Below are 27,406 nucleotides of genomic sequence, written 5' to 3'. Positions count from 1 at the left end.
GAGAGAGGGAGCGAGTGCTCATGTGTGCGAGCATGAGTGGGGAGAGGGGCAGAGGCAGAGGGAGATAAACAGATTCCTGGCTGAGCAAGGAGCCTGATGTGGGGCTTAATCCCACTACCCTAAGATCATGACCTGATCAGAAATCTGGAGTCAGTCATTTAACCAACTGAGCCACCCAGGTGTCCCAGTTCATAAAATTTTCAAATTGCAATAGACATAACAGGTTTGATAACAAACATGAGTAACTCGTAGTAAGCATGTGAAGTAAGAACAAAGGGTCTCAACATACCCGGACAGTACCTTGCTATGAGAGTTCAGCATTCCCTGGGTGGTCAGAGAGTTTTGCTTGTTGTGTGAACATCTGACAAGTACTGGTCTAACCAGTGAGAGAGAAAACGAGAGAGTTTCTAGTAGAGAAGTTGCTTAGGAGTGTTTATCCTATGAGATTCCTGAACCTCTTCTTAATTCCTGGGCTCTTCTGACACTGATGACCTGCCCATTCTGGGGGAAACAAAACAAAACAAAAAAAAAGCAAAACACAACTTTACCAAACCTTTCATCCAGGCGAATGGGCCAACTTTCAGCTTTGTGGGCTCTCCCTGGAGAACCAGCTTTCACACGGAAGAGGAACCTTTCCTGACTTTGAGCAAGACATTTCATGTTCTTTGTTCTTCCTGTTCCCCAAGGGGGTCTCTGATATTTTTTTTTCTTCTTATTTCAAGTGGGATTTTTAAGAATCAATAAATAGGGGGCGCCTGGGTGGCTCAGTGGGTTAAGCCGCTGCCTTCGGCTCAGGTCATGATCTCAGGGTCCTGGGATGGAGCCCCGCATCGGGCTCTTTGCTCAGCAGGGAGCCTGCTTCCTTCTCTCTCTCTGACTGCCTCTCAGCCTGCTTGTGATCTCTCTCTGTCAAATAAATAAATAAAATCTTTTTAAAAAAAAAAAAAAGAATCAATAAATAGTATTTTTTACGTAGTATCTGAGTTTCTCAGAGTTGAGGTTTCAAATAAATGCAAAATATTGTCCAGTACGTATGACTGTGAAAATAGGGTTGTGCTTTTCTTCCATAAAAGAGGACACAGATATAAAAAAACATCTTTATAGCTCGGCTTGTGTGTTCTCTAGCTGCCTTCTCTGCTTTGAGTTAAGAGGTTGCCTTGTGGCTGTACCTCTTTAGAAATTTGATCTCAGTTCTGTGCTTGTTCTCCCCTACAAAATAAATGTTGACTGGTATTGTAAACTTACGTCCAAATCTAGACCCTTCACCCACTGTCCACACCAGCAGCTGAGACCATGGACGCCTTCCTTGTCTCCCATGTCAGCCCATTGTCGACACAAACCCTTGTCTCAAGAATCTAGCTGCTTCTCACCATCACCATCACTATAGCATGATCGAAGCCCGTATCCTGTCTCCCCTCGCTGGATTCTCTGCCTTGGCCTGGCCCCTTTGAGTCTATTCTCAAAATAGCAGCTGGTGGGACGCTTTTAAAATCTGATTCAGATTGTGTCACTCCAAGACGTACAAGACCTTGTAAGCAAACCACCTGCATTTCCTTTACCTTTCTCCCTCTTTCCTCTTTTGCATTTCCCTCCAGTTCTGGGGACTTTGCATTTGCTGTTCCTTTTGTCCAGAACACACTGTTCCCCCAGTTATACTGCTTTCTCTCTCACGTTTCTCACGTCTCTGCGGGAATATCGCCTCAGCTCCACATCTTGAACCACCTGTGGTTCACCCTCACTCCTTATCCTGCTGTATTGTCTTCATAGCATTGATCGCTACGTAGCATTTATTCATTTAGTCCCTTCCTCTGCTGACGTGAGGGCAATGTCCTGTTCCTGCTGCATTCCCAACATCTGGAATGGTTGTGCCCAACTTTTAGTAGGTGCTTAATAAATACCAGCTTCGCTGAGATCTTTCTATGAACAGAATTGATAAATTCTAACCCAATTGATCAATCGATCTATTTATATCTATCTATTTATAGATATAGATAGATGTATGTGTATGTGTATACACACACACACACACACACACACACACACACACACACACACACACACACACACACACACATATATATGTATGTGGTGCCTCTTGCTATAACCTCCAGTTTTGTACCGTTTAGCTCTAAGGAAATTTCAGAAAATGCTTTTAGACCACAAGCCCAAGAGAATGTGATGTACTGATAGTCCAAAGGTCTGGGATTCCATGATGTTATTTTTAGAGTCACTGCAGGAGACAAGGGGACTGTTGTTGCAAATCAAGACTGGAGGTTTTCACCTGGTGTCTTTCCTCTTTCCAACTTGGATCATTATTTTTATGCTTGCCTAAATCCTTCCTGTCATTCCAGTTAGAAAATTTAGCTTTCTTCCCCTCTCCTTAACCCTCAGTTAAAAGGCTTGGCCAACGGATCTTGGCATTTCTTCCTCAAACATATGTGCCTTTCGGTAATAGGTGACTTAGATATGCAGCTTAACGTGCCTGGGAATAAAAGCAGCCACGTGAAGAGATATTTTCCAATCTTTTTCTGATCTGTAATAATACTACCCCCCCCCCCCGGCTCATCCTCATCTCTTTGCAAATAACATGGAGCATTGTGACTGCGTTCCTTAGAAAAGCAACTCGGTTTCTCTACTGCATTTTTTTCTCTCTCAGAATGCAACCAGCTTGGAAGGATTATGTCTCTGGCTTGTTGAAGGGAGTTCAGATGTCTTTCATTAAGTTACAGCTGGCGCTGCACAGCAAACTGAAATCACAGAGTCACTGTACATAAGATGGAAATGCAGCCCTCATTTAAAATCCCCAAAAATAAGTGTGTTATTTTATACTAAGTTGAATTTTCCTTTGATTACAAAAATAAGCTGTTTTTATGAGGTTCAAAATGCAAAGATTTGGACTGAATTTAGACAATTTCCAGACTGCTCATTATACTTCGTGCAGGTTGTAAATATTTGGCAAACTCTATAAATTATGCTTTGTAACCAGGTCCTCAAATAAGCCCATGAAAAAGTACTATAGAAATTAAATGAGAAAAATGTTACATGTTCTCTTTCGTGTACAAAAAAGATAAAGTCAGGTAGTTTATTAGAGGTAATAAAATCTTATTTTAGTAGCTTGGGTTGAAGGCCAAAACCACTTTGCTGAACTTGAATTATGTTGAATGAAAGGCTAACTGCAAAGTTTTGTGGGAAAGGCCCTGCAGAGCCTCCCTCCCCTCATCTAGGTTTTCTCTTTCCTGCCAAACACAGAGCTTGGAGAGCCCCTACATAATGCAAATTTACCCAATCCCAGAAATCTGGAATTCTGGAGGCTGAGCCCCATAATCTCTTTTAAACTAGCCTGCTGTGGGATTCTCAAGCAGGGTGAAGTATGAGTCCTGTTGGTTTAGTGTACAAATGGACTTAGTCTGAAATTGACAATGACTGTGAACTCAAATAATTATTTTGTCAAATTGACCACAGCAAACAGGTTAATCTGTAGACCTGTGGATTCCACTGGCTTAGTCATTGTTCAGAATTCCCTAAGAACACCCAAAAGCACCATTAAAATGAATTCGTGCCCGTGACCTAGCAATAGCTTTGTTTCAGAGCATTCCCTGGCAAAATGATGTTTCTCAACACAGAGTTTTGTTTTGTGTTGTTTTTTTGAAAGATTTTAAAGATTTTATTTGACACAGAGAGAGATCACAAGTAGGCAGAGAGGCAGGCAGAGGAAAGGGGAAGCAGGCTCCCCGCTGAGCAGAGAGCCCAATGCAGGGCTCAGTCCCAGGACCCTGAGATCATGACCTGAGCCGAAGGCAGAGACTTAACTCATTGAGCCACACAGGCGCCCCTCGGCACAGAGTTTTAATGGTATTGTCTGTGCCAGTGGTTCTCCAAGCCTGGTCCCCAGACGAGCAGCTCCCCAGTCTCTGGGAACTGAATCAGAGAGGCGGATTCTCAGCCCTACTGAATCGGTAACCTTGTTTTCATGAGCCTTCCAGATGGGTCTGGGGTACACTCACGTGTGAGAAGCATTGCTCAGTAAGGAGCATCTAGATCCCGCTCTGTTAAAGAACTACCACTGACTCCCTGGGCTGTCCAGGCTCTCCTGAGCCAATGTCCACTGAATGCCGAAGTAGCCAAATTGTAAATCTCAGCTTCTTATCTCCCAAGACCCGATACACTGATTGATTGAATTCTCCCCCCACCCCCATCGCTTCCATGGGTTTTGAGGCTCCACTCTGGGATGAGACGTGTGTGCGTTTTCACGTTTCTGAAGCTGAAAGTTGGCCTGTTCTTGTTTTGTTTTCACTTTAAACCATTTTGAATTCCTGTGAAGCAAAGCAGAGAGGGCCAGTTAAAAGGCCTGCTTCAGGACAGAGCTGTGAATCAGCAGATGAGCGAGTGGGTGTTGTAAGCTTCAATGCCCCCATCCCACCTGGGCGCTCACTTCTTGCAAATGAAGATAATGGGGTTCATTTGACTTACTGCTGGGTTGAATTTAGAAACCACCACTCTCTGTCTGCCTTCGGAGGGAGGGCTGAGATCATTGGTTCATCTGTGGAGTGGGTGAAACTTGTCTCCGTGGGCCACCCACGACCACCTTCCATCTCTGTGGCTCCCTTGGTTCTCGTCCTGCTTTTCAAGACCATCTGTTCCAGAACTCAGTTCTTCTGTGTCTCCTCGGTGGCACACTGTCAGCCCTAACTTCGTAGTTTCTCCCTGTGATACCAAAAGTAGTAGTTCCTTTAGACGGTGAGTTGCGACCCCAGGTGCCTTGGGAGAGAGGAAGTTGATTTGAATAATGAAAAAGTACCAGGTGAAGACAAATAAGGGATGGTAGAGACGGTAGCGAGTTGGAGTGTCCATACATCCTCGGGAGGTAGGGGGGCAACATCTACCTGTCTCCAGTCAATTTTCCAATGATGTAGGAATATACGCCTTGAGGTTGTTGGATGGTTGAAGATGGTGGTGTGTTTTCCATGAGATACTGGACATGGATTTATTTTTACATGAAATCTCCTGAAGCTAAAATGTTGACAAATATATTCATTTTTAAACACCAATGTGCCAAATGACAGACTCTCTGTGGCTCATTTACAACCTTAGCTGTAGACATCAGCCAGCATGCCGCATGAAGGCACTTAGAGTAAGATAAATACTAATATTTACCTAATGTGTTTACTTTGCTGGCATTTTAAATGAAGATGCCTGGTTTTTTGGGTTTTTTGTTTTTGTTTTCCTTTTTACCTTCTTTTATCCAGCTACTCATCCAAGAATTACTTTTTGATGATTCTAAGCTTGGATAAATCATTTCCAGTACATGGGATTTTTTATTCTCATTGATAAAAGTAAGACATCAGGGCACCTGGGTGGCTCAGTGGATTAAGCCTCTGCCTTCGGCTCAGGTCCATGATTTCAGGGTCCTGGGATCGAGGCCCACATCGGGCTCTCTGCTCCGCAGGGGGCCTGCTTGCCCCCTCTCTCTCCCTGCCTCCCTGCCTACTTGTGATTTCTCTCTCTGTCAAATAAATAAATAAAATCTTAAAAAAAAAAAAAAAAATGGGGAAGTTGTACCAAGTGACCCTGGAAGTTATTTTCTCCTCTAAGGATTCAGGACTCTCTTTGCAAGAGAAAATATACTAGATGCCAAGGAGGTTGTGGCTTAGTTGCTTTGGAGGACATTTGTATATAGGTAGACGTCCCTAGCTTAATGTGGGTTATATCACCCTCGCCAAAGCCAGTCCTCACACTGCTAAGAAAGGAGGTTTTGTGGTCAGACAGGGAGAGGGGAGAAGTTTTTTCATAAAAGAGGCAGGACTTGCTGCTGGTCCCATTATGGTGATGTCTGCAGTGTGCGGTCCACCAGAAGACAGAAGGCCGTGCATAGGGGCATGTGATAAAAACTTGAAAAAAAGTCTCATCTTCCCCACAAAGGAAACCCCATTCCCGACTCCCTGCAACCCCAGCCCAGCCACCCCAGTGGGCCTTTTGAATTCACACAATTTTCTTCTAAACACAGTTGGGCTTGTGCTGTTTATAGAGTTTCATGTACTGTATTTCACTTAAAATTTTTATCACATGTATTTTCTTGATCCTTACAGTGTTTTTCTTGGGCTTTGGTATAATTGTAAATCCCCACGATCTTGGAGGTGGATTTTCTTGGTGTTGCCCAGTCTTCCTCAGAAAACTTCTAGCCCCCCTGGGGGCTTCTGGGCAGAATGCAGGGGCTTCTTGGGAGACAGGTTTTCATTGCAGGGGCAGGGGGGGCGAGTAGAGGATGGGGGGGCTCTCTCTGCTGTGTGTCATGAACTTGACAGGTTTCCTAGGAAGAGACTCTGTGCTCTAGGCCTAGCCCCAAGCAGCTCATTTTGCCCTAATTGTGAGTGGTATCAAATGACTCCACCAAGGGAATGCAAAATGAGTTCCTCTGTTTGTTCCAAAAGCATAATAGGAGGTTGGGATTTCACCTTTTGGCCCCTGGGAGAGGAAACTGTCTCTAGCTTTAAATTGCTTCTCTACTTACCACACAGCCCCAGGTCTCCCTGCTGGCAGAGGTGGCTGTTGTGAACAGAGTGTATGTGGAAGACGAGCTCACACACGCTGGTTTGTTTTCTTTAAAGAATAGGATACATGAGGAGATGGGTCGGATACCTCACCCCCTGAGTAATATTTTCTAGAACGAGTTTAATAATCACAATGGGGGGCTGGCAAAGTGCAGCCCAGAGCCAAACCCACCCGTCAGCCCAAGGTTGTATGGCCAGTGAGCTAAGAATGGCTTTGACATTTTTAAAGCGTTAATGAAACATAAAAACTACAACACAGAATCACCGGCGGCCTTCTTAAAACCTAAACTACATATTTTCTGGCCCTTTAGAGAAATGCTGACCAGAGATCCCCCATAATTAATAAGAGCAGCAGCCATGGGGTTTTTTAGTTTATACTGGATACCAGGTAATGTTCAAAGTGCTTGACCATATATTCTTCATTTCATTCTCACAGCAATCCTCTAGGATGGACATGGTTGTTACTATTTTACAGAGGAAGAACTAGGCCCAGAGAGGTTGAGTCACTTGCCCAAGGTCACACAGCCCATATGCAGCAGAGTCTTGAAGCCAGGCATTGGCCTCCCTCCAGATTCTGTATTCTGTCACCGCCCAGTGACTTCCTCCTGAACATTATAAAATTGTACACTACTTTTGAGGTAAAAGTTAATGTCCTTATCTGTGGGAGCTGAAATCATACACCAGGACTTCCCAAATGGGGGCGGTTCTGCAAAATAGCCTACATGTAAAGGAGGCTCCCTGGTCAACGAAGCCCGAGAGGGCCTTGTTAGATTTCTTTACCGTAGTATTCCACGAAGCTGTAATGTTCTGGTGGACTCTCCACGCACAGGGGGTGGTATTGAATTATTTACCAGACTTTTTTGTTTCTTTGTTTGTTCTTGCCTATTGAAGACACACACATGAAAACCTTCCAGGACTACTGCTTTGTTGGGGAGGAAAGTCAACAAGCAGTATCATAGAGGCATTCTCAGCCCCATAGTTTTCCAGAAGTATGAAAGCAGTGTCATCTAAACATTCATTGTTTCATCTTTTTTTCAAAAAGATTTTATTTGTTTATTTGACAGAGATCACAAGTAGGCAGAGAGGCAGGCAGAGGAGGAGGAGGAGGAAGCAGGCTCCTCGCCAAGCAGAGAGCCCAATGTGGGGCTCGATCCCAGGACCCTGAGATCATGACCTGAGCCAAAGGCAGAGGCTTAACCCACTGAGCCACCCAGGCACCCCTTATTGATTCATCTTTACATACATATGCTTTTGATTCCATTTTCTTGCTGCCACATTCCCCTCCCCCTCACACCACCTCCAGCCCCACACCTTTCTTGTTGCCTGGGAAGGTCAGGGGACTCGTCCATAAAACAGAAAGGTAATGAAACAAAAACGCACTGATTTAGATTCTTTTTGATATCTTGTATTGAAAATCCTAATTAGCTTATGGGAGTACCTCTCGATTTGATGCGCCCACACTCTGTAGGTTGAGAGCTCTAGGCCAGAGTTCACCAGAGGTTCCCTGATTTGTTTATATTTATCACTGAGCTTCCGCATGGTGAGATAGCGTTCATTTTGGCCTGGCTTACTTTGCCAACATCATCCACCAGTTCGTGTAGTAGGAGTATGGCTTCAGGGGTTATAAGTACAGGTATCAGCCAGTGAAACAACTTCATGAATACCTTCTTTTTTTTTTTTTTTTTTTAAGATTTTATTTATTTTATTTGAGAGAGAGAGAGCAGGAGCTGAGGAGGGGAGGGGCAGAGGCAGAGGGAGAAGCAGACTCCCTGCTGAGCAGGAAGCCTGACATGGCCCTCCATCCCAGGACCTTGGGATCATGAACTGACCTGAAGGCAGATGCTTAACAAACTGAGCCCCCCATGAATACCTTTTCATTCACCAGCTGTTTATGCTTTTCTTACCACCAGGACTTTGCAGATTTGACAATTGAACCCCCAAAGTCACTTTCACAAAACTGGCTTCTACCTGGCATAGGAGGTATCCTGGTTTTCTTAAAATCTTGAAATTCTTCAGTTTTTCTCACTGGGGTTTTGAATGTGTTCTGGAGTTTGTAGGAATGGAGGTGCTCTTTTAACCTGAGTCAGGAAAGAACATCGCGTATTACTTAAAGTCTGTAGGCACAAGTGAATGTAAGGCGTTCATGTATTCTGAGTGTATAGCTGCGGTTAGATTTTCTTCGTGTTTCTTCAGCTAGGTCTGTTTACGAAATAAACTGACAAGAGACAAATTAACAGAAAAGGCACACAAATTTGTTCATTTTTCATTTTGTGTGCATGGAGCCTCACATGAGAAAGTAAATACCCAAAGGAGCGGGGATATTTGGGGGTTTCCCTTCTGAGGAAGGGAAAGAAAGGAGGCAAAAGGCAACTTTCAGGAGAGCAAATGATTTTTTAGGAAAGATCAAGGGCCCTTAGGAAAATATATAGACATGAAAATTTTGTGACAATTTCTGTCTGAGTGTGGTGTCACCGTTGCGTCTTCCAGAAAGGAAGGTTAGAGCTGCTCCTGGTTGGGGATTTTTGACAGTGGGGTTCTTTTGGGGAAGGCCCTGCTTGTAGTCAGACAAGGGATTTCAGGAATTCGGATACCTTCAGCTCAAAATAATTTTTATACCAAAATGGCATATTCTGGGTGGCTTATGATTCCTTCAACAGCATATTTATCGGAGTAGATACCTGGCATAAAATGTGATTATTTGAGACAAGGTTCTATAGATGTACTAGGACATGTTTACAGGGGATCTGTAAAAGCCGGCTTAAGTGATGCAAAAGTTGTCTCTTGGAATGGTAATGAACAGAAACCCATTTGGTAGCGGAGTTCAACACTTGAGCTTCTGAACGATGACCTAGAACAGCACAGTGTCCTCTCATTTCTTATGACTATTTAGAGGTTCTTTTTGACCTAACTGTTCCCAGTGTTGTCAAGATAACCAGCCAGGCTGACAAACTGTTTTGACTATCTGTGAGTGACTAAACTAATCTTGACTAGGAAAGCACAGATATTATCCAGGCCCATCCACATTTGTCTTCTGCACACAGCCACACAAAACCCATCTATGGCAGCTTGGTTCCTGCCCAAATACTCCTTCCCCATGCTCTGCAGGTGACTGGAGAATCAGATGGCACTCAGTACCTTCCTCCTTTCACCTTGATCAGCTTTCCTCTGAGGACAGAGAACAGCAGATGAAAAACTTGTATTTTCTGGAAGATACTCAGACCATGTCAAGAGAAAAGGGCCCCAGGTTGCTCTTCCCTTTTTCCTCACTCCTGTCTTGGTTCTGAGATTTGAAAATTTTATCAGAATTATTACCGACTTCCCAAGGGCCTTTGTGATTACCATGGAGTTGTCGCTCGACTGACCTTGGGTTTTTCTCTGCAAGATCCCCATGACTGTTTGGGCACTAGCTTCGGTCGGTCGTCACTGGTCATTATAGGCTCCCTCATTTCCCCTTCCATCGGGGGCTTATCAGCTGGATTGTATCTGGGATCTCAAGTTGAGCTTCTGCATTTTGTGTTTGGATTCTTCAGCCTCTCCCTTATCTTCCCCTCTTCCCTCTCCCTCTCTCTCTCTCTCTGGATAGCAACAGGGGTGACTTTCAGGTTTCTCTGCCCGATTTGTTCTTGCAGTCAGTGCTGTCATTGTCTGCCTGTTTGCCTGCCGTCCCCGGCCAGGAGGGAGTTTCCAGCACTGTTACAGATCTGTCCTGATGACTGACACTCCGTATGTTCTACCTGTGTTTTTCTCTCCTTAGGAGAACCTGGAGGAAGTTGTTTACATGAAAGAGAAAACGATTGTATTTTTTTCTTCTTAACGTGACGTAGAAATCGGTCTGTGATATCCAGACATTGGTAGATCTGCTCCCACATCATTTTAGAATGGATTCAGCGTCTTAGATGAGCACATTTGGAGAGTAAAATGTGATTTTGGCAGCGGGGTGGGGGGGTCGTCAAATCCTGTATCAGTCACCAATCTCTCTGCTCTCCTGTGTCTGCCTCTGGGGTTTGGTCATCCCTGGGCCAGGCTCTGCTCCAGCACTGGGGTGAAGGCCATAGGGACCAGGACTTTAAGAACACAGGCCCTTGGCCCCTACTTAGTCCTGCTGCTGTGTTGGTTCCAGCTCTGGTGCTCAGGCCTGTTCGCTGGACCGTTGGGGGCACAAGTACCCTAGTTCTGGGAAACAGACATCTGTCTTGTTTCTGTACCATTCATTCACTCATTCATTCATTTTTTAAGATTCTATTTATTTATTTGATACAGAAAACACAAGCAGGGGGAGTGGCAGGCAGTGGGAGAGGAAGAGGCAGGGAGAGAAGGAAGCAGGCTCTCTGCTGAGCAGGGAGCTCCACACGGGACTCGATCCCAGGACCCTGGGATCATAACCTGAGCTGAAGGCAGACGCTTAAACGACCGAGCCACCCAGGCGCCCCTGTCGAAGTTATTCAATAAATGTTCTCACCAAAGCCCAGACTTCCAGATCTGACCTGTCCAGATGCTATGCTTCCCTCTCTCACAGTCCCAGAGAGCTGTTACTTCTAAGGGCCTTCCCAGGGGCCATCTCCTGCTGCCTGATGAGATCCTACAACATCACTGGCAACTAGATATGCTGGGGCTGGGGAATAGCCCTTGAGCCAGCCTCCTTCTGGGCACTGGTTCCGCTTTTGTGGTGCTTGTAACTTTCTTTAAAATACTTGAGCACATACTGCGATTTTTGTGTGAATTTCATCCAAAACAAGGGAATGAAGATTTAAAATGCAAAGTGTCTCCCTTGGCAGTACTCTTAACCCTAAGCATGCTTAGTTAGCATTTAAGAACTTTGAATCAACAGCTCCTAGGCCATTCATTGTATATAAATTGTACCTCAATAAAATTGTTCAAAAAGTGAAACCAGATAAGTCGGTCCTCCTGTGGCCACCTCCACACGCTCTTCAGTTATATTTATCCGTGATCAGTACCAGGTACTCTGACACTAGCATCACGTGATTGTGGCATTAGAGGCACCTGCAGGGCCTGGTAAAATGCAGGTAACTGGGCCCCTTCCCCGGCATGGCCAAATCTGTAGATTTTAGATGGGGCCTGAGAGTTGTCATTTCTAATAATGCTCCTCTGGGATGGTCATGCTGCTGATCGGAGGGCCACTTGAGAAAAGCCGGCATAATGGAGAGTAGGACTGCTTTCTCATCGGTGGACTTCTTAACTGTGTACAAGATAAGTGATTTTTTTTCTAGAAATGATGTCCAAACGTTGCTACTCTTGTGTGAACAGGGCACAGAAGGTCACGCCAGCCCCCATGGCCTGTCCTGGAAGATTGCAAGAAATGTAGACTCTTCAGCACAGACACTGTAGACCTATTAAATTCAAATCTGTCTTGAGAAAATTTCCCAAGTGATCCAGATGCCGGGTAAAGTCTGAAAAATACTGGCCTACACCAAATGTAGCACACGTGGTCTGGTTCAGTGGTCCTCCATTGTAGGTTCACATTAGAATTACCTACAGTCTCTAAAAGGTAGCTTGATGGTCCAACTGGGCTCAGATTGTTAATGAGAATCTCCAGGAGAGGCATCCAGGCTTCTGAAATGTCTTATAAGCTCCCCAGAGGCTTCTAAGGTACAACAAGTTCTGGGAACTACTAATCTGGTCTCTGAGTAATAGCCACACAGTATTGCTGTAACAGTTTACCAGCTGGAAATGGCTTTTGCTTGGCCTGTCTTTGAAATGGTCAGTATTGACAATTTAATGGCAACTGATACCTGACCCTGACAACTGAATTCATTTCCTTCCCCTTACATGAATAGACCCATTAGAGGAAATATGTAGAGTTCTACCTACTGTGTCTTTTCAGTCTAATAACACCCTTTAAAGCTCAAATGCCTTCCTAAAACCAAGTTTCTGGTTGAATATAAAGATAGTTACGCCACTCTGATTCTTCCTCTGGAATTTTGTGAGATGTTGCAATTTTACATCCTAGCACATTATAAAGAGTCTTATCTTGCTGCAACATTAGACCCTGTGGAAATCTTGGAAAGCTTCATAGTTTGTCTCTAGTGCATGGTTTTAAGGGAGGAAAAATGAATTTCCCTCTACCTTTCTGGGTTCCTGGCTGAGACATCCACCTCTAATAAGAGAGAGATGAACAGGAGAAAAAGAAATCTAATTACGTGTGTACAGGAGCCCCCCAAGATATGAAAGGCTCTCTGATAATCAGGTAATTGAGGTATACTTGCCGTCCTGAGCTAAGGAGAAAGGGGGCAAGGCTCTGGGGCTTCAGAGGTGAGGAAGACAATTCACAGGAAGATGAGAAAGGCAAATGTTTGGAAACAAATGATTGTCATGCCCTGTGGTGAAGACTTTATTGTGTTTAAAAAAAGAAGAAGAAGAAAAAAGAAAAAGAAAATAGTTATCTTTGGTAGTAGCTCTCTTCCTGGTACAGGCCTCTATCTAAATTCTTTTAGGCAGTTAAGAGAGAGGTAAAAAGCTCTTCTTGAGTTTATCTGGCCTTGATTGTCTTCAGCTCAGAATAATGCAGTGCCAAAGTGGCACATTCTGGGGTGACCCGCCCTGAACCCCATCAGTAAAACGAGTCTTATTACCAGAAGTCACAGTACAGTGGAATCAAGGCTGTATTTCAAGTTCTATAAATTCCTGGCTCATGTTGTTTGAGCAAATAACAAGGAAGTAACTGTTTAGAGCAATTGAACACCTTGAGAATAGCCAGCTGAGATCTGCCTTGACTTTTTCTGATCCCCATGTACTTAAACCAAAACCAAAAACAAAAGCTCTCCACGGGTCAGGGTTTATGAGTTATATGTAACAAGAAGGTCCCATATTTTAAACATCTCAGAGGGCCCTGTCCATTGATTCTTTTCACAGCGTGGACATCGGGAAGGTGAAAGTCACTCCCTGCAAAGTCTTGCTACCTCCTGTTTGCACATGTAGGATAGTGAAACCAAGTAGGTCACATGCTAGAAAATGCAGATTTGTTCAGCCCAGGTAGGGAGGGATAGGACAAAAACAAAGTAAGTCGGGAACTGGAGGGGAGCTCTTTCCAGAGCCCTTACTAGAAGACCGGATATCCCAGCCAAAGACCCTGTAGGAAACCATCCTCTCCCATAGGAAATGAAACCCGGATCTTCCTAGGTGGGCAACAGAAGTAGATACTCCAGGTGTGGGGGGGGGCCCTCTTCTAGATCTGTGCTTCTCAAGCTGGGGTGTGCACACACGTGCCCCTGGGATCTTATTAAAGGAGGATTCTGACCCAGTGGGTCTCGGTGGGATGAGACCTAAGATTTTGTGGTTCTAACGAGCAACCTGGACATGCTGATGGTATTGGTCTAGGATCCAACCTTTTGTCTGAGTGGCTTGGGTTCAGAACTGTGCCTTTATATGCAAATTTGCAAAAGAGCCATTTGGAAAGCTCATTCCAACACAGGTTTCTCTTCCCCAGCCCTAGAGACAGGTTTCATAGATAGGGCCTACTGATTTGCCTTTTAACAATTCCCAAGTGACGCTGTTGTCCTGGACTACACCCCGAGTAACAAGTCTGTAGTTAACTTGGAGCAGACTTAGTTAAGATGCCTCTGCCACTTCCACCAGTAGCCTCCTCTTTGAGAGCGAAGAATCACCCACCAAAGGATGAAGGGGGATGCCACTGAGTGTTCCCTTTGGAGGAAAAAAATCACATAGCACACTTGGAGAGTGTCACAGGGTCTGTGTTATTTTTTTACTTTGACAACATGCTGTTTTGACTAAAGACTGAAAAGGACGCTTCTGGAAAAAAACCTAGAGCTAAGATGGAGTTAAAAGAACATCAACTCTACCTGACGTGGTACGGACTAGCAAGTAATGGGACTAGTTATTTTAGGATGACAAAGCTATATGTACATTTAAAAAAAAAAAAAAGGCTTAGAGTTCAAATACCAAAAAGTTGTCAGTGGCTCACTCTTGACGTCAGTAGGAGTCTGAGGTGATGTTTACTTTTTGCTGTATACTTTCTTGCTTTACATTCTTTTGCAAAAGACATTTGAATACTGGTTCCCTAACCTTTAAAAAAGCAAACAAACAAAAAACCTATCAAATATTTTTAAAGGGAAAAAGGGAGGTATACACCCTGTAAAAATTCGTAATTTTTTGGTTTCGTTTTGTTATGTCTATGCCCTTCAGCTGCTTTTTTCAGTGGGAATAGGATTGTTTTGCCCTTGACAGTCCAGTGCCCCCCCCCTGCCGGGGGCGGTGCAAAGGAGACCGCTAAGGGCGAGGCCATGCCCTTTGCCTGGAAAATGGACGCAGGCCTGTATGGTGAGAACAAGGAGTACCAGAGGGGAGGTTGTAAGTCCCTAGGAGGAAATGAGAGGCAGCTTCTCTTCCTCCCTCCTTTTCTCCTAAGCCATCCATCCAAGCCCACAAGAGTCCCTGAAAGGACCTTTCTTGCCTTTCTCCTAAGATGGGCTGAAATAAGCTTTAAGTTATTAGAAAAGATCGAAGACATGAAGAGAACAACCTGGTGGGGACGGGGAGAAACTGCTGATTTGGACGTCTGAATCCAGTGGATCCCTTAGGCTGGTTTTCCTGCCTCCAGGCTGCATGGGCCCACTCAGCATCGCCGGGCCAGAGGGAAGCACCCAGCGTAGCAGGAATCCTATCACCAGCGTGTCACCCTTGAGCCAGTGAGCGTGCGCAACATGTGTCAGGGAATGATCCTTCTAGAAACGTGTAGTCCTGGGCTTGAAGTTGCACCTTTTGGGGCATTACAGAGACTGTCAATGTATGTGCTTATTTCCAGCAATTCAGGGAAACATACCTAAGTCATAGTTTTTTGTTTTATTTTTGCTTCTGTTCATCTAGAAACATTCAACGAAGTTTCTATGTATCCAGTTCACCCCGGGTCCAACTTTTCCGCTAAACTCTAGGGCTCTACTGACACCTGCTGGCATTTCATCTACTTTGTTACAAACAGCAAAACAAACCACTGAACATTATTTCCTAAGGTCTCTTGACCTTAATATGCTAGGTGTCCATCACCTGGGAGACGGTAGAGAAAAGGAATGGCTTGATGGGACTTTTCCATGTCATGGAGGGAGAAGTGTGAACAAGCCCTAAGGACGGGCAGACAACAGACTTCTGACTGCCTCTCAGCCCCGTGCCAGCTGCTCTGTGATCTTGGGCAAGGCCCTTGACCCTCACTTTCATCATCACAAAGAGAAGAAGCCACAATCTCCCCGACCCCGGTGCCCTTTAGGGCCTAGGAGGATTCTAGTGGCATTTCCTACTAACTAAAGCATGAATACTGTCCCTGGAGTGGTGACCTTAAAGGTCACTCCCAGAGACCTTTCTGTCACAATAAACAAGATTTCTTTACCAGCATTACATTTTCAAAAGATGGATGAGTTGTTTAAACCTCCTCAAAGTCTGGTATCTCTGTAGTTTATTTTTAGGAACAACTAAATTAGGATGCTCAGAAAAAGCCAGTGAACAGTCTCAGAAATTGCCCAGTTCTTTGCCCTAGGAAACCATGGACTCTGTTTTGTGTTTTGGGACACGTAACAAGCCTTCAGGTTGAGAAAATGCTACCCAGTGAATGCCAACCTAGTTATTTACGTTTTTCTGTCTCCTCTTGGGAAACTGTGTGAGCCTGTGGTTTGTTAGACCAACAGCAGGATATTTGATGGTCCCCAGGGAGTTAGAGTCCCATATTTAGCCTGACAGAGGAAGTAAAGCCTGATGATGAAAATAATAAGGCATTTCTTTAATTCTACTATTGCCTTTCTTCCTCCTCTCTCACAATCCTGGTGTCACCATCATGAGGCTTTCAGTGCTATCTATGGTCCTCAGGAAATGGCCTTTTCTAGTTGTGGAAGGAAACTGACCTCTTTTGGCTCCTAAGTCCTCCTTCAGAAAACTGTTAGGTATGACTGGAGCATAAAGAGGAAAGCCAGAACTCTCCATTAGACTCCTACCCATTAGGATGACTATTCTCATAATGAAAAAAACAGGAAAAAAACAAAACAAAGCAGGTGTCGATAAGGACGTGAAGAAATTGGAACCCACATGCACTGTTGGCAGGAATAGAAAATGACACGGCTCCCATGGGAATCAGCGTGGTGGTTCTGCAAAAAAAAAAAGAAACAGAATTACCATAGGATCCAGCAATTCTGCCTCAGAGTATATACCCAAAAGAATTGAAGGCAGGCACTTGAAGAGATATTGGTACACCTGTGTTCACAGAAGCATCTATTCCAATAGCTACCATTAATCACAGTAGCAACCCAGGTGTCCATCAATAGATGAATGAAGAAGCCAAAATGGTCTACACAGCCAACGGAATATTATTCAGCCTTTACAAAGAAGGAAATTCTGACACATGCTGTGAACTGACTGAGCCTTGAGGACATTATACCAGTGCACTTGGTCAAAGACCAAATACTCTATGATTCGTTTTTATGAAGAACCTAGGAAGCGCAGATTCATAGAGAGAGAAAATAGAATGGTGGTTGCCAGGGTTAGGGACGGAGAAGAAAATAGGGAGCTGTGTAATGGAGACAGAGTTTCAGTTTTGCAAGAAGAGAAGAGTTCTGGAGATGGATGGTGGTGAAGGTTGCACAACATTGTGAATATTATTTAATGCCATGGAACTGTTCACTGAATAATGGTTCTGACAATCAATTTAATGTCACTTGCATTTTATCACAGTGAATTAAGACCACACACACGTTACAGAACTCAGTCTTTATCTCTGGCCCTTACAAGGACTAAATCACTAGTCCATGTTAAAAAACCTGGTGATATTGGGGCGCCTGGGTGGCTCAGCAGGTTAAGCCTCTGGCCCCATGTTGGCTTTCGAGCTCTTGATATGTGATGAGTGAAATGGAGACACTGAACTATACCTTTATTCAGTTTCAATTTAAACAGTCACATGTGCCTAGTGGACAGTGCAGGTAGGCTATATGGCTTTACTACTCTCTATCCCCAAATATGTTCCCTTCCTCAGCACAGAGCTACAGCAGTCAGACTATAAACCAAAGAAGGTAAGATACTGGCTTTTGTGGAGGCCTCCGCTCTGTTTCCACCCCCCAGTATCAATTTGCTGCAAAACATGTTTCCAAGGGTGTGGTTCTTTATTTTAGCAACTTAGTGTGGCATTCATTGGTATCAGTTATTGGACTCAAGGGCAGAGTTGGCCTTAATTCATAGGCCAGCCTTTTCTAATAGAATGTCCTTACGAGACCCAAATTCCTTTACTGCCATGTACAGTCTTCCTTCACGTTTCCTTGTAAATCCATGGAGTGATGTTATGAACTAAAACTGAGGTCCAAGCCCTTATACAGAAATTATGTAAGCCCTTTGCTGTTTGCACTGGATTCCCCGGCAATCCGTGCATGCTTTCCTTTTTAAGGCTCTGCTGGACAACACAGACAGGTAAGCTATGTACCAAATTCTTAGATTGAAATAGAATCCCACGATAAAATTAATGAACCCCAAATGCATTCATCCTCTAAAAATGGAAATAGCTAAATATGTCATCATGTGTTGTATAACGTTGCTTGGAAATAATGAAGATTGCCAGTGGCTGAGAAAGGATTTCTATTTAAACAGGCTGGAAATAGAAGGTTTAACAAGTCAATCAGTGGGCAGCGTTCCTTTGTGACAACCCAGTGTTTAATGATGCTCTAGATGTTACATTTATCTTCATGGAAAGAATGAAAGCTGTTTATTAAAGAATAAAGTATGGCATGCAAAATGAAGATTGCTCTGTGGCAGGGAGGAGATAAAAGAAAAATTTACATTATTCTTATACTGAGTGGATACAGGCTGTCTAATAAAAACCACCATTTTCAGTTCCTGTGGATTTTGCTCACCAGGAATGCTTTTTCTTTCTCTTTCAGCAATGGGTAGAAGGACTGAGATCAATCATACACAACTTCAGGGCCAACAATGTCAGTCCAATGACCTGCCTCAAGAAACAGTGAGTTTTATTTACATCACTCTTTGTTCTTGGATGTTAAAAAGGAAAAGGTCGGTTTAGGACGTGAAGGCTTAATATATGGCCAGGCGACATCATCCTTGTCTTCCCCTCCATGCTCCCGACATGGAGAAAAAGTTCCCGACACACACCTGGACTCTTCATGCCACTTGGCAGGGCACGTGTGATCAACCCATGGCCCAAACTGATAAGAAAGGAATGGTTGCTGGCAGGAAGGTGCTGGAACTCCACTGTCTTTGGGTCCTAGGCCCAGACTGAGTGCTGGTAAAGATTTCTCCATGCCCCAGGCCATAGTTGGGTGCCATTGTAGCTGGAACCTCTGTTGTGTGAGACTGAGAACTGGGGAGTGCGGCCAAGAGAAGCACTTCCAAGAGCTCCCTTTTCTAGTGTCAGAAAGGAGCACTGGCCCCAAGGACTGTTCAGCACTCAGTCAGGGATCTAAACGTGCGGGCCTTAGCCCAGCTCACAGAATCCAAAATCCAGAGAGAGATCACAGTTGTAGATTTTTAACCCTTCCAAAGTTATTCCATTAGAGTGAAGTGAAAGTTACTCAAGTCAAAAGACCAGCCAAAGCCCAAGTCAGCCTGTTTAAAAATCAGGAATTTAGGGAGGAAGCAGGCTCCCTGCCATCAAGAGGCCATGGGCTGGCAGCTGTAGGTACAGAAGGGAACTATACTAAGAAATTATAGGAATAAGCCTGCACTCGCAAACAGGCCCAGCACCAAGGGTGTGAATCCTTGGACTGTCCAGCAGGAGGAACAGAGGGCAGCCCTCAGGCTACCTTCACCCTTACTTTTGGTCTCTTTGGCAGGTGCTTTAAGAGTACCAGTTGCAAATTTGTTATGCTCAGTGCAAGCACCCAAATTTCTAATTCATCTAGGGTTGCTGGGAAAAATACTGGACTCCGAGTTACATTTAAATTTCCGATAAAGTAATAATTTTTGAGTATAAGCATATCCTGGGCAGTATTTGGCACATACTTGTAAAAAAAAAAAAATGGTTGTTTTCTGAAATTCAGATTTAACCGAGGTTCCTGTATTGGCCAATCCTGACAACCATAAATTGATCTCACAGTGTATTATACTGTCTCCCGTTTTCAGAATAAATGTTCTTTGTTTGAATGAACTTTCTTTAAAAGTTCTTAGCTGGATTGAAGTGTTCTTCCTAAGAAACATTGAAACAGTGTTGTCACGGTTGTTTTCCAGCTGGATGAAATTGGCGTTTATGACCAACACGAATGGTAAAATTCCAGTTAGGAGGTAAGTCAGTCATTTCTGTCTGGGTTCCATACCCTGGGCCAACCCTTGTGATACCAGACCAAAGACAGAGCCCACCACAAGTGCTTGTTAATCGCTTTCACTAAAGATATTTCTGGAAGGTTGGTTTAAATCACTCCATCAAATGCTGTGTTCAGTTTGTAAAAGTCATTTGTGCATGTAAATTTGCATTTTTCCTCAGAATAGGTAGCATTAACTCTACTTCGACAAAGAACATCTGAAGATGTATTCTTTTTAATCTTCAAGTTTTTTTAGGATTTTAATGTCTTTCATCTACTTACACTGAGCAACTATTAGCTAAAATGAAAGAAGTTTTTATCGTAAATTGTATTGTAGTGGAAGTGTGTAGACTGTGTCTCCACTGTGTGGAGATGTGATGCTTCTCTGTTTGGACCTTGTTCTTCCTCTGGTGGACGGGGCACATGGACACCTTTGGCTTCTTGACATTTGGTCTCTAAGTGTACTCTCCCTGCTACCACACACTCTTCAGAGCTGTCACTTTTCCCCCTTGCTCTGCCCAAGGTAATGGAATCAAGCATGAAGGAAACAGGGGCATCTGGATGGCTCAGTCACTGGTCCTGATCTCAGAGAGATCTTTCTTTAAAAGGTACTGATCTCAGGGAGATCAGGCCCTGTGTGGGGCTCTGTGCTGAGCGTGGAGGCTACTTAAAATTCTCTTTCCCTCTCCCTCTGCCCTTCTTCTCCCCACCCACCCCTGCCCCCGGCTTAAGCGCTTGATCTTAGAGATAAAATAAATAAATGAATCTTAAGGAAGAAAAGGATGGGGGGTGCCTGGGTGGTTCAGTCATTAAGCTTCTGCCTTCGGCTCAGGTCATGATCCCAGGGTCCTGGGATCGAGCCCCACATTTGGCTCCCTGCTCAGCGGGAAGCCTTCTTCTCCCTCTCTCACTCCCCCTGCTTGTGTTCCCTCTCTTGCTGAGTCTTTCTCTGTCAAATAAAATAAATTAAAAAAAAAAAAATGCCCTGCTAGCACCCTTGACTGATAATTGTTGGCAAAGATACTTTACACTGATTCTTTTTTTTTTTTTTTTCAAATCCTTTGCTCTGCTGAGCAACAGCAGGACAATTATTTTCATATATCCCAGCATTCTACAGCTACTGACCAACATATAGTACCTTTTTTCTTTAAAATCTATATTGAAGTAATAAGTCCAAACTTTGCACAGACAGCACTGTGGATAACAGAAATTTAGGTTGGATCTGTTTTTACATACCTTGCCATCCTGCTTTTTCTTCCAAGATAAGGCTCAGGAAATGGTTCTACAAAGTAGAAGACATAGATTGCAATCAAAGCACTTCTAAGTAGCAATTCTGGTTTCATTTATATGCATCCTTCTAATCAAGCCATTGTTAGACAAACTTGGAAGTTTTTTTATGGTTCAAAGATCTTTATGGGTATGTTCGCATCCAAAATTATTACCATCCTTTTGTCATTTTCTTTAGCTCGCTTTGACATGACCCCTTTGGTGCCTGCCAGCATTAACAGGTGTTTGACACAAGACATCTGTGACTCAGGGGCCGTTTGTTCAGAGTCAATGGAGAATTGACACCAAGCCAGACAAAAGCGGTTGAGTCTCCTGGTGGATGAGCTGCCAAGGGCTAGGTGGAAGTTGTTCTGAATGTTTTAATGGATATGAAGAGTAAACACTTTTAAAATGTCAACTTCATCGCTTTCATTCTGGAGTTCTGAAGATGGAAACTATTAGTATAGTGTACATATTGTTAGAAGGGATCTGGCTTCGTAGTTATTCCATAGCTTGGGAATGGCCCCTGCTCTTGAGTATAAGCTGAAATTTAATATCCAGGACGTTGCCCAAATGATTAATGAAGAAAGTCTTACTCTTTATCTCCCTCTCTTTTTACCCTCCTGTATATGAACTTACGTAGTCTGTCTTTCTCTCAAACTTACGAACTTGCACTCAGTATCGTCCCACCTAGACCAAGGCTTTGAAAGTCACTCTTTTCTTTGCCATTTTCTATTCCTTGTAACCTGGAGTTGGAACCAATGGCTAGAGAGTCGGGAAATGGTAGCCAGACAATAATTGTGGGCTCTGGCTGGAAGTAGTCTTAAAGAAGACTGTTGTGTTAAAGAGGGCTGAGAGCTTCCGGTATGGTCATGGCAGCCCAGCTCCTGTGTAATCCATCTATGTCCCCAAAGCTTAGCTTGTCTGTGAAGGGGGTAGGATTCTACTGAGGCTTGACTACATGAGCCCTCCCTGAATGTTTCCAAAGATGGTGTTAAAACCACTCAGTGAATTGTAGGCCCATCGAGGGCAAGGAAAGAGTGTGATTCACTTGCTTTCTAGAATCATTACTGTCTTAGTCACCTGTAAAGTCTGCTGGAACATGGAATTGAACCAGAACTCTAATAGGACTGGGCACCACTCAAGCGTATTTGCTTTTGTAGCATTTCCTTTGGGGAAGGTGGTTTATTTTCACTCAACAAAAACTCACTGAGTACCTGTTAGCCATAAAGCCTAACTTGTACTTTGTGGGCATGGGGGTGTATAGCAAGGATTGAATCAGTCACAGTTCTTGATAAATACTCTCCCACCAAATGCCTATGACGGTATCTAAAATGTCCCTAGGCTTTGATAAAAGCATTTCTCTCAGGAAGCCTGGGTGGCTCAGTGGGTTAAAGCCTCTGCCTTCAGCTCGGGTCATGATCCCAGGGTCCTGGGATCGAGCCCCGCATAGGGCTTTCTGCTTAGCGGGGAGCCTGCTTCCTCCTCTCTCTCTCTGCCTGCCTCTCTGCCTACTTGTGATTTCTGTCTGTCAAATAAATAAATAAAATCTAAAAAAAAAAAAAAAATGGCCTTTCTCTCAGGACCCTGCTAAAGGACATTCTCCTGGGCCTCTAATGTAACTGGAAACTCAAAGAATTCACCTTTGCACCCTAACCTGCCTTACCCCTGAGGGAATCCATTTTGAGGCCCAAGCTGTCCGATAGCTCTCTGGAGCTAAGGCCATAAAGGCCCTTTATTAGATAGACAGGGGGAATGGTCTTACTCTTATTCAACTTCCTTGCTCCTATTTTCCATCCTGGGTTTGGTCTCTTTTTGAATGAGGTGGGAAAATTCTTGGTGACATTGCCCCCTCAGGAAGGGGGGGGGGCAGAGAATAAGCCCCTCTAGCCACATGGCCACCTCTTACCTCTAGTTTTTGCACAGTTGTGTTGTTGGGCTTTGACTTTGCCCTCACTAATATAGTCCTACATGGATTTTCCACTCTCCTGGCAGCGGACGCCCTGTTTTTTTTTCTTTCTCTCTCAATCTTTTTATCTGTCCCCCCCCACCCCCACCCCAAGTACATATGCTTGGATCTCCTCCTCCTGCGAGACGTTCTTATTCTGCTTCCTATTTATTTCTTGGCATTTCAGCAAGTCCTAGCCAAAAGATTCTATTCCTGTACACTCTCCCCTTCCTCCCTGCCCTTCCGTCCCTCGACCCCACACCCAGTTCTGTTTCGCTGGAAAGGCTCAGGCCCTGTGCCAGCTACATTCATGGCCACGTCGATCAGTTCTCATCTCCTTGTTCATGCCTATCCGAACCTAACCGAGGCTCAAGTTCGCCAAGATACCCCTGAGATAGCGAGGTTGAGCGTTTTCTCCTGCAGGCACGCCGATTGTGAAGATGCTGGCTCCTTTGGCTCTCACATTAATACATAATTAAATGGGAAAAAAAAAGAGAGAGAGAGAGAATATTGAATAGCTACTTTCCCCTATTTTACAAAGGTCAGCTAAATTGCTTCTCAACCTAATTTAATGTATCCAAATTCCATGAACTCTAGAGAAGTGGGAAAGTGTGGACATAACACCGTCTACACTAGAAACCAGGTTACTCGATGTCAAATATGTACGCTCTACCATGTCTGTAGATGTGTTAAAGAGAATCCGTGGGCCTCCTTGGAGCCGAGTGCTGCTGTGTCCATTCTTAAAAATGAACTTCTTGAAGTATTCTTGGACCAAGTTTGAAACAATAAAGCTTTGAATGAACACATAACAATTCCTTTACCTAAAGTTAGCTCTCCCCAATCTATTTTGGGAAGCTGTACTGGGCACTTGAAGAGGTGCTCTCGCCTACTCATCCAGAATATTTGGCTCTCCATGCTTACATTGGGAGCCGACTTCCACTTAACATGGATGGCGGAGTGTGTGACAGGGTTGGGCGTGGGGAGGTGCTCTTACAAATCCCCCCTGTGCTCACAGAGGAGGCTTTCCAAAGCCAAGCTTGCCACACGAAACAGCTCTCCCCTCATGTCAAGGCTGGACTTGGCGAAATTAGAGTTTCATTTATTAGAGTGACAGATTCCCCAGGCTTCCAGCCACAGAATGAATGAAGACTCCGTTGGTTGGCTAAGGCACAGCTCAGCCAAACTTGGATTCTAGGGTACCGGCTCCGCCCCTCAATAGGTCATTCTGAGTGTCGCAAGTGTATTTATCAGAAGACAAACAGGCTCATTAAGGTGTTACCCATTTTACTAGCCTCGATGTATACCATACAGGATAAAGGGCGGCACCATTATTCAGAAATACCACGCATTAGGGCAGTACCAAGATTCTACTGAAACACTGAAGGAGTGTTCCCCTGTCCCCCCCAACCCCCCCCCCACCACACCTATCCCTTTCTCAGTAAAGTTCCTAATCTTTGAGGCAGCTGGCATTTTGGAGTAGCTCAAGGGTGCTTACTTAGCTCAAAAAAATGTAAGGACACCTTGGTGGCTCAGTCCGTTAAGCATCTGACTTCGGCTCAGGTCTTGATCTCAGGGTCCTGGGATCGAGCCTTGTTGGGGAGTTCCTGGCTCAGCACAGAGTCTGCTTCTCTCTCTGCTTTTGCCCCTCCCTACCCCCACTCATGCTCTCCCCCTCTTTCTTAAATAAATAAAATGTTAAAAAAAAATGAAAAACTCATCTGATAGTGCATCTCAGCTGTAGTAAGTATGAAAGCAAAGTATAAGGGCCATCCCAGGCAGAGGCTGAAATTCAGAGGAGACTGTTTCTCTCCCCAAGCCTGGATAGCGTCAACATGAGTTTTATTCTAGACCTATTCCATCTGCCACATTCCTTTTTCCTGAGAAAGTTATTTGGTAGGACCAACATTTGTCATTGTTTCGGTCCAACATTATGTATGTCCAGGGCTTCTTGGGACACCCAGGGGGACACCCCTCTGAGAATCACGTTGCCTCGTGAGTGTAACCAGAGGGATATTGTGGGAGCTAGTTAGGGAAGTGAAAAATACCTAGAAATGAAAACTAAGTGTATTTTTTCCTTCCCCCTCTCCCCCTGCCATCCTACAGTCCTGAGTATTGCTTGGATTTTTGCCTTACAGAAAACAGAATTAACAATAATTTGACTTTTTCTTCCCCCCTTTCTTTTCTGTCCTAGTATTACTAGAACCTTTGCATCGGGGAAAACAGAAAAAGTGATCTTTCAAGCACTCAAGGAATTAGGTCTTCCCAGTGGAAAGGTATTTATTCATTTAACCATGTGTTTCTAAAATGATTTTGTCTGTTTATGTTCTCATATGTAATAAGCCAGGTGATTTATGTTCAGCTGACGCTATTTAGATTCAAAACTGGTTTCAGTCACGTAAAGTACAGGTAGCTTTCCCTTCTGCCTGCCTGTCTGCCTGCCTGCCTGCCTTTTGTTTTTCTGGGCATTTTAAACTAAATGTTTTCAAATTCAAATAGTGTACTTGAAAATGTTTTTATCAGTTTTATTAAGAAAAGGAAATGACAGCCAGGCTGCTTTTTCATACAGCTTCTGGAAAACTCATTTTTTGAGAAACAGAGAGTAGGGAGGGGGGTGGCACACAGAGGGAGAGAGAATCTCAAGCAGGCTTCATGCCCAGCGCAAAGCCAGATGCTGGGCTCCATCCTAAGACCCTGGGATCATGATCCAAGCAGAAGTCAAGAGTTGGGTGCCCAACCAACTGAGCCACCCAGGCGCCCCTGGAAAGCTTCTTAGAGAGGCCCATCCACATTGCCTTGACTAAGCACAATGTCAGACTGAACTGACTAATATAACCAGTGCTTCAAGATGGCTGTAGGGTATTTTATAAAGCACCCCTCCCTCCACAAACCATTTGCGTTCCTGGCCCTTTGGATTTAGAATAATTGAAATTAATTTATGGACTGCAAGAAAGACTTAAGCCTGTTACTACTTTAACAAATCCAATTGGAAATACAAACTTCAGTATTGAGAAGTAAAATTTTACGTGGTTGTCCTGAGCTCCTTCATGGGGTCTTGTGAAAATTCACAAGATAAGCCCAAGTAATCACTAGGTTGGATTTATTCAGCGTCCTTAGGCAGGCACTTGCTTTTCCCTGTCAAAGAGAGAAAGAGGAAATATTTCTTTATGTTTGTTTTATGGAGTGTTTCTCAGAGCGAGCCCAGCTGTAGTCAGTGAGTGTTTGAACACACAAGTCACGGCCGCCCTTGGTCACCGGAAACACCCGTTTACACACGAGGGGTGCTGACGGGATGGCCTGGTCACAGCCGGGATTGGCCTTCTGGCTTCTTTCAGTAAGACTCAAAGATAGGGGCCCTGGGATCCCAGGTGGTCATTTGCTTTGCTTCATGATCCTGTACATTCTTTCCCTCCAAGGAGAAGGAGGTTGCATGAGTTATGACACTCTTTTGTTCTTTACAGAATGACGAAATTGAGCCTGCGGCATTTACTTATGAAAAGTTCTATGAACTGACACAAAAAATTTGTCCTCGGACAGATATAGAGGATCTCTTTAAAAAAATGTAAGTTCTCCTTCTGAGAAAATGTCACGTTCTTGTCCCTTTAGACTTTTAAAACATTTTTTTGTGGTAATGTTTGAATATAGTATTTTGAGAGTCTCCAGGATTATGTAGCTAGGGTTCCATTTTTCACCCCGTAGCTTATCACTGTAAAAGTTCACTCTGAGTTTTTGAGAAACTTTTACAAAAATTAATGGCAGCATCTGGAACGATCTCCCCTCCACCCCTTGCATTGGCTTTACTAACTACCTACAATTTTAACCTGCTCCTTTAGGTATTAACCCATTATGTGAACTAACTAGATTTGATTTGGAATGTTACTATGTTGTGGAAAAGTTCATTCATTCTAGTTATTTCAAATGGATGACTTACATGTTGTTTTTAAAGTAACGGCTTTCTATAATGCTAAAAGGAAGAATTGTAGACATTTTCCGTGAGCTAGTGGGAGTGTTTTCTTTCTCTTGTTGTTGGGTTGCTGTTGGTTTTTTTGTTTTTGTTTTTGGTTTTGGTTTTTTGGTTTTTTGGTTTTTGTTCTTACAAACAGTCTCTGGCCATTTTAAGAATGCACCACTACTTCAGGGTTAGAAGATAATTTTAGAATTATCCTCAACAAATGTCAACATGTAAATCGTGCCTACTGTAGCATCATATACAAAAACTTACTTTTTCTAATAAATTTCTTTTCAGCAATGGAGACAAAACTGATTATTTAACGGTAGACCAATTAGTGAGCTTTCTAAATGAAGTAAGCTTTTTCATACATTAACTCCATAAAGTCTGTGTGCAGTGGCTTGCCTCCTCCAGTGTCCCCATTGCATGCCCGCCTCCATTGGCC

General features: G+C 43.9%; 1 protein-coding gene across 9 annotated transcripts in view; it reads left to right on the top strand.

The window, feature by feature from the left end:
- PLCB4 (phospholipase C beta 4) overlaps nucleotides 1-27,406 on the top strand; it is a 426,130-nt gene that overhangs the window by 306,825 nt on the left and 91,899 nt on the right. For all 9 annotated transcript variants that reach the window (XM_047745406.1, XM_047745403.1, XM_047745405.1 and 6 more), the window contains 5 exons: nucleotides 18,428-18,507; nucleotides 19,731-19,784; nucleotides 25,207-25,288; nucleotides 26,474-26,574; nucleotides 27,259-27,316. In XM_047745406.1, the coding sequence (XP_047601362.1) occupies nucleotides 18,428-18,507; nucleotides 19,731-19,784; nucleotides 25,207-25,288; nucleotides 26,474-26,574; nucleotides 27,259-27,316 (375 nt within the window). The remainder of the gene's footprint in view (nucleotides 1-18,427; nucleotides 18,508-19,730; nucleotides 19,785-25,206; nucleotides 25,289-26,473; nucleotides 26,575-27,258; nucleotides 27,317-27,406) is intronic.

This window comes from Lutra lutra, chromosome 9 (genome assembly GCF_902655055.1).
Source record: "Lutra lutra chromosome 9, mLutLut1.2, whole genome shotgun sequence".
NCBI classification, from domain to species: domain Eukaryota; kingdom Metazoa; phylum Chordata; class Mammalia; order Carnivora; family Mustelidae; genus Lutra; species Lutra lutra.
The sequence above is the reverse complement of the archived record's forward strand: the minus strand, read 5'-3'. Positions and strand labels throughout refer to the sequence as shown.